This window comes from Nannobrachium achirus (assembly GCF_963921795.1).
Source record: "Nannobrachium achirus genome assembly, chromosome: 13".
Lineage (NCBI taxonomy): Eukaryota > Metazoa > Chordata > Actinopteri > Myctophiformes > Myctophidae > Nannobrachium > Nannobrachium achirus.
The window spans coordinates 29,979,421-29,987,289 of record NC_137833.1 but is presented as its reverse complement, the minus strand read 5'-3'; the positions used below and the strand labels follow the sequence as shown (position 1 = coordinate 29,987,289).

Sequence of the window (7,869 nt, the reverse complement as noted above, 5' to 3'; positions counted from 1 at the left end):
TGATATGATATAAGTAACCCATATCACCAGGGACTTAAGCCCTGCGATTTGACGCATTATGAGCTTGTAGATCAGCTATTTTCATTATTTAATTAATCGTTTAGTGATTTGAAGTCACATCGTCCAGCCCTATTTGTCTATGTGATCTTATGTGGTTTGATTGATTGATTGATTGAATACTTTATTAACAGTTTACAGGTACAGGGAAGTACAGTAATATATGATAGTATGACTTTGGCGGTACTAAAGGAATGCACACAATGCTCATGCCCCACCACCAATGAGAGACTGTGATCTATTTAAAGCTGTCATTCGAGCCTCGTCCTTCCTTTTATTGACACCTGTTGTCAAAACGTTTGTCTAGTCTTGCACCATTACAAATTTGCCAAATTGACCGTTTGCTCCAGAACTAATTTCTTTGTCCATTTAGTGTCTGTGCATGCAGCTGCTACAGTACAGAGGCTTGGCACCTGATGGGAACATTCTTATAGTCCAACGTCCATTGACTCTGTGTGTGTGTGTGTGTGTGTGTGTGTGTGTGTGTGTGTGTGTGTGTGTGTGTGTGTGAGTGTGAGTGTGTGTGTGTGTGTGTGTGTGTGTGTGTGTGTTTGTGTGTGGGGGGTTCTCTTGGGTATCCATGAGAGAGGCGTTGAGGAGGAGTGGCAGTGAAAGGAGCAGGTTTCTCTTGGCTCATTACCTCTGATTGGCTCGACCTCACGCTTAAAAGGAAATGAACCTGGACAGGAGTGACAAGCCTATTCACTGTAATGCATTGTGGGTTTTTCGTGCAAAATCCAGCTTAAGACTTCAGATTTGTGCTCGCTGCCTGGTAAAGCCGCCGTCCTCTGCCATAGAGGAGTGTTTAATGAAGTGTGTTCCCGTGCCCTGGTTGGCAGTTCGACGCAGGCGGAGAGTCCAGGCATCCCCCCCCCGGAAGAAAGGACGGAGGAGTGAGAGAGATGGTTGTGAGTGGGCTGATTTTTCTTGCTGTCAGGGCCAGACATGGGGAGGCAGCCAGCCTTTTACCTCGCAGCTGTTTTACTTTTAATTGTAACCAACTCCCGCTCGCTGAGCACCAGTAAGCTCTGAAGTAGTACTTTCATCTTCTAAGGCGAATTGTTGTATTATTTCAATTTCACGACTATAACTTCTTTCTTAGCTCATTCTATGAATCCATCATTTTTCTTTGTAAGACCAGAAGTTCAGAGCAAAGTCAGAGTTAGAAAAGCATTGTTGCATTACTCCAGCCTTTACTTCAGATTGGCAAAAGTAGTTGGAAGTTATTGTCAAAATGTAATAAATGACACATTATATTACATTACAATATTACTGTCTGTGCTAAATAATGTGTTCTGTTACTTTGGCATTACTCACAATAAGGCATCCCTTCAGATTGACCTAATGGTTTTCTTTTCTTCTCTTTTATGGCGTGGGTCTGTGTTTGTATGTGTGCATGAGTCAGTGTGTGTCTGGAGCTACTCTCGCAATCCGCCAGGCTAGATTGAGCAGAGCCAAATATATACTGTATATGTGTGTGTGTGTGTGTGTGTGTGTGTGTGTGTGTGTGTGTGTGTGTGTGTGTGTGTGTGTGTGTGTGTGTGTGTGTGTGTGTGTGTGTGTGTGTGTGTGTGTTTTTGTAGTTATATGAACAAACTATTCATTGTAGCCGATTGATAGTTCACGTAGTTGTTCAGTTGTTCAGATTCATGTTGCATACAAGTAAGCCTCTTTGTTTTCGCTGTGTCCACTCCGCCTATCCTATTTTTGCAATGGCAGATTAATCTGCTTTCCAGGCTACACTTTGCCGGGTCTCTGCCACCAGAATGCAAAAAAGACAAAAGCGATGTAACTGTGTTTATTTGTCACATACACTGAATGTGACTGTGAATGCCTGTCTCACATTTGCGGCCTGTCTCCTTTACTCACCACTCACCAGCCATGAAGAATCTGTGTGCGTGTGTGCGAGCTGTATCCACTCCGCCAGGCTCTGCCTGCTCTGTTGGTGTGATTAAAGAGATTTGATATGTTTAATAAATAGTAAATACACAAGATTTACAAATAAAGAGCATCGGAAAGGGTTCATGAATTCAATTACAACCCGGTATCCCAGTCACACACAACATATGTTTTTCTGTACTTGTTACTTGACGTTGTGCTCTGTTGACGCAAAGGGAAAAGAAAGAAACATTCTGAACATGCAAGAACTTGGCTATCCCTTATAAATAGTGGATAATGGCTTTTCAGGTTACAGTTCCAAGCACCCTCGGGTATTCAGTCCAGGTTTTTGTGTGAACTTTCAATGGAAGCTTACTTGTAGCCTAGCATTTCATACCCCTGCATTTGCTGGGAAGAATTAATGTCAGACTGCAGCTATTTTCAGCATTGAACTTTACATCATCTTTAAAAAAAGGAAAAAAAGAAGATGGGCTTGGCAATGGAGGAGATGTGGAGTCCTATTGATCCTCGGGTTTCATTGATTTCCTCTTTTATTTTGTCAGCGGCAAAGCAAAGGGATGGGAGGCGCGAGGGCTGTGCGGAGGTCTCCCTCTGAATGCGAATAGTGTGGAGCCTTCGCTGGGCACCTGGGTGAGCTGCTGCATGAGCAATAATAACATCTACTGCTGCTGCTGCGGATCCTGTTGAGCTCCACATTTCCGTCAAACACAGCTAATCTAAAAGCTCACAATGTGCCGCGATGAGCTTCGAGATTGTCTATTCTTGTTACTACGACTAAAATATAAAACAGGCTTTAGTTTGCTAGGGGAGCTTCCGTTGCACGTGTGCTCTGCCTCTGACACATTACAGCAGGTAAATTGGCAACACTTAATGAGAGTCTGGAATTATTGAATTCCTGTCAGCTTGACGCGAGCCACCCTGAGACACGCTGGCTCTGTCTAAAAGCTTATTTTAAAAGCTTCCTGAATTCACATATTTATGTATGTAATGTAAACAGCTCACACAAAGCTCCCAAGACAAAACAATCAACTGCCGGGTATCTGCAAAATGGTACAAAACAAGCTGACCAAGTTTAATACAGCAAAAAACCTTAACTGAGAGTTCTGCCCAATCTCCAGTGAATAGAAAGCCATGATGTTGGATAATGTTCATGTCTATCACATCAATGGTGCAGCCCATAACCCATAATCCCCACCCTCTTGTTGAGAGATTATAGTGATTCTGTAGAAGGTTATTGCATCTTCAGGATTTAGATCGAGAGCACAAAGGAACAGACAACATAAGACAAGACAGGCTCAAATAATGGTGTGGTGTCCCAGTGGAACATCATGGTGATGACGCCATAGAGAGAACGTTACGGCCCTCTCAAGATAGGGCCCCCGCCCAGGTCCATTGACCTCAAAGTGCCTCTCAAGCCCTAACCCTAACCCTAACCCTCAAAGATCCTGTTCCATGGTGAGTGCCATCTTGAGGGGACTGTCACCATTACTTTCAATGATTATGATGGCATGTACTCTGACATCAATGTGGCATGCCTGCTAATAGCCTTTCTCTTGTGGGTGGAAGAAGAATGTATTTATCCTATTGGGTAAAATGATGTCAAAGTAAGATAAATGCTAGCATTGTGCATGTTGTAGCACAATGTTCAGCCCCCCCCATCCTAACAACGTTTAAGGCTCAATCATGCAGCGTTAGAGAGAGAGTGAGTGGGAGTAGGAGATACATTGTATACTGTGTGTGTGTGTGAGTGAGTGTGAGTGTGAGTGTGAGTGTGAGTGTGAGTGTGTGTGTGTGTGTGTGTGTGTGTGTGTGTGTGTGTGTGTGTGTGTGTGTACATACAGTACATGAAAGGATGAAAGGAGGTTGCTAGAACAGCAGCGAGAACAGCCACTAACAATCTACACCCACTGCTTTAGAAACCACCATGTCACCTCCACAACATGAAGGACTGCCCTAAAGACTCATCCTGCAATGCAGTTGTTGTTTTTTTACTCTCTGTTTCCACCATAGACTGTAAAAAATAACACCATTGGTTTCTACAGACCGTAAATGAAGCCTATTTTTCAGCAATTGCAAATACGCCATCTTTCTACTGTACATCCACCCCAGAAATGAACATGGAAATGAATCAAATGAATGCTATTGGCTGGAGGGCGGGTCTTCCCTCATAACCAGTAGAAAGCCTAGAAACATTGCCTACTTTATTATTGTGGGCTCGCTGAAAGGCGAGACCCGTATTTTATACCAAAAGGTATTTTATACCAAAAGGTCAAGTTTATTCTCCTCAAACATCACCACCAACAAGTGCGACCTGATATAAATAACAACAACACATGGGCTCGAGACCAGTATGTTATATCAGTATGTTATACCAAAACATAATGAAAAGGCAAGTCCAGTATACCAGAACTTTATAGGTCAATTTTATTCTCCTAAAACAATGACCGACAGTACAAAGGCAGGGCCTCTGCCAATAAGGAGCAGTGTTCTTGGTGACACCAACAGGGCAAGCTTTTATATAAATAACAACAACACGTGGAGTCGAGACTAACATGTTATATCAGTATGTTATACCAAAACATTATAGACCAGGGTTATTCTCCTAAAAAAATGACCGACCGAACAAAGGCAGGGCCCTTAGCCAATGATGAGAAGCCAAAGGGTAGATCTTTGTGCCCATACATGGTGTTCCATGCGAGCCCACACTGTTTCGTAGGAACAGTATTTCTAGTTAATTTTACATTTAAATCCGATCGCCATTCGGTGGCCAGTATTTGGGGCAGCTGGTCATGATCACATGTTCCAAGGTCTAATGGGCACAACATCCACCGACCACAGGGGAGGGTCTGAAGAATTGTTAAGCAACGTAAGATTACGAGGGTGATAGCAATGCCCTCTGGACGGTGCAACCTAATGAGGCTGTGTTTGTTTACTTTGACGCCTACGCTGCTTTCAGGGGAATGTGCCAGCGTTTGCCCGACATGAATGCCAGTGTTTTGATAAAGGTCAATGAGAGCGAGACAAGCTTGTTGAAGTTTGCCCACTTTAATTAGCACTGGCTTTATGCTCTCAAACTCTCACACCATGGCATGCAGCCATGTCCAGATATAGGAAGAACAAAGGTGCAGACAGAGTACGGGCACAAATGACAAAGGAGGGGCATTCTTACCCAGCAAAAATCATCAGTGTGAACTTCACTCAAATGGAAGTCACTGTATCGAGTCAATATTGTGTTTTTGGAATGTTTGGTTGATTTAATTGTGTGTTTTGAAGAAAACGCAAAATGGTGGGAGACCTTGTCTGGCTCTAATGTGTGGAGTTGTGTCATGAACCAAGGAATCCAGGGGACAATTGTTCAACAATGAATAAAACTGTTCAACTCGGGCTCATAGTGACACCAAATGTGATTTACAAGTCTAAGTAATCTACCCCCCTTGCATTCGACTTTGTGGAGTTAACAAGACGGGGTCTAACAACAGCGTTGCTCCATCTGACTTCTTGTGGCCAGTCTTTGACATTAGTTATCTATGACGTATGACTCCAGATTTGGGCAAAGTGGCCCGATCTGACTCGCATGTAGAAAAAATGTTTATGCATTTCCTTGGCCTGCCTATACAGACACGTCTAGCCTGCTCACCTCTACAGAGCCATACTATATAAAAACAATTCTGTTTGATCTCTGCTACAATAGCAACCATGACGTTGTCAAAATACTGTCCAATCAGGAGTGACGCAGCAACTCAGGAGGGTTTGGGAATATAAATGAACGAGTAAAGTACTGGAGAGTTTAGTTTAGAGTTATATGCATAGTTATGTGGATAGTTATATGGATGTTACTACACACAATTCATTTGCACATCAAAAGAGTTCAGTCTCACTAGTTAATTTAATGTAGGATGGCAAGTGGTTTTGGAAAGATTGATGTTGGTACTCATGTGGAAATAAACCGTGGCGATGAGCAAAACTGGCAAATCCACCGGGCGCTGGTGACCTCACTGAACGAGGACAAGAAGAATGTCACAGTGGAATGGATCGAGAATGGGGAGCCAAAAGCTAAAGAGATCGACTTGGGATTTATATTTGCTCTAAACCCAGATGTTGCCCCAGATGAGGACATTGTGCCCAGCCCTCCAGCAACCCCACCGTGTCCCACTGCCGCTTCTGTTAAAAGCAATAGGATTGCAAAGAGCCACGATACAGTTGCACCGTCTAAGAGTGATGCTCTAGCCAGACATAACAGAGTTGCGGCCACCAGCGCCAGGTCTCCCCCACAGCCTGAAACATCCCGCCCTCCCCCGGCCCAACAATACCAGCAGAACAGGAGGAGGATGTTCAATGGGGAGGGGGAGAGGAGGACTTACAATGGTCAGGGGGAACGGAGGACTTACAATGGCGAGGGGGAGAGGAGGACTTACAATGGTGAGGGGGAGAGGAGGACTTACAATGGTGAGGGGGAGAGGAGGACTTACAATGGTGAGGGGGAGACCAAAGAAAAACGTCAACAGCAGCAGATCAAGTTCATGATCAGGGATTTTCGAACCAGCCTGGACTGCGCACCTCTGACCACATCAGACCTGATTAAAAAACACAGAATCTGTGTTTGTGTGAGGAAGCGTCCACTGAACAAGAAGGAACGGGCCATGAAGGACTTAGACGTGGTCACCATACCCAGTAAAGACGTGGTGATGGTCCACAAACCCAAGCAGAAGGTGGACCTTACCAGCTACCTGAAGAACCAGACCTTCCGCTTTGACTACACCTTTGACGACTCCACAAACAATGAGATGGTGTACAAGTTCACAGCCAGACCTCTGGTGGAGACCATCTTCGAGAAGGGCAATGCTACCTGCTTTGCCTATGGACAGACTGGAAGTGGAAAAACACATACTATGTGTGGAGACTTTTCTGGAGGAAGCCCAGATTGTTCCAAAGGAATCTACGCATTAACAGCTTGGGATGTATTTCTCATGTTGAAGAAACCCAACTATAGCAAGTTACAACTACAAGTGTCCGCAACCTTCTTTGAAATCTACAATGGGAATGTGTATGACCTTCTGAATGGTAAGACTGAGCTGAAGGTGTCAGATAATGGTAAACAGGTTTGTGTGCAACGTCTACAGGAGACAGACGTTGACTGCGCGGAGGATGTTCTCAAACTCATAGAGGTGGGTAACAGCTGGAGAACATTGGGTCAGACGTCGGCAAACGCACGCTCTTCTAGGAGCCACGCTGTTTTCCAGATTATTCTAAGGAGGAAGGGGAAGATGCATGGGAAGTTCTCGCTCATTGACCTGGCTGGGAATGAGAGGGCGGCTGACGCATACAGCACTGACTACCACACTCGTCGGGAAAGAGCTGAGATTAACAAGAGTCTGCTGGCGCTAAAGAAATGCATTAGGGCTCTGCGACGCAATGATCCTCACACTCCCTTCAGGGACAGCAAGCTCACTCAGGTCCTCAAAGACTCCTTAAATGGGGAGGACTCCCGTACGTGCATGATCGTAACCATATCTCCCGGTATGTCATCATGTGAAAATACCCGCAACACGCTACACTATGCTAACAGGGTGAAGGAGCTGGCAGTCTTGATCCCAACCAGTAATGGAGGAAAGTCAACCCAACAACCACGCGGTCAACCAGCTAAAGTTCTAAGGACGAAAGAGAACAGCAGGAAGTTCTCGCTCATCGAACAGGCTGGAAACGAGACAGGATATGCCGACCACCGGACCCATCTAGAGAGAGTTGAGATGGAAGAGTCTGATGAAGAAGTAATTGCATCGAGGCTCTGGGACGTAACTGGATGATGTCATGTGAAAACCTGCTCTGTGAGCAGAATGAGGAAGAACCTTTTTCCTCAGCTGTTCAGATTCCATAAGACCCCCACAGCCTGAACCAGCACTCTCAGCCCCGCAC

The 7,869-nt window shown here is 44.8% G+C and overlaps 1 protein-coding gene across 1 annotated transcript; it reads left to right on the top strand.

The window, feature by feature from the left end:
* Positions 1-5,852: 5,852 nt before the first annotated feature.
* Positions 5,853-7,608, top strand: LOC308297257 (kinesin-like protein KIF2A; the record flags this gene model as incomplete). Its single annotated transcript, XM_080740672.1, is given in 3 exon segments — positions 5,853-7,535; positions 7,538-7,553; positions 7,556-7,608. Coding segments are annotated over 3 exon segments (1,752 nt in total).
* Positions 7,609-7,869: the final 261 nt, after the last annotated feature.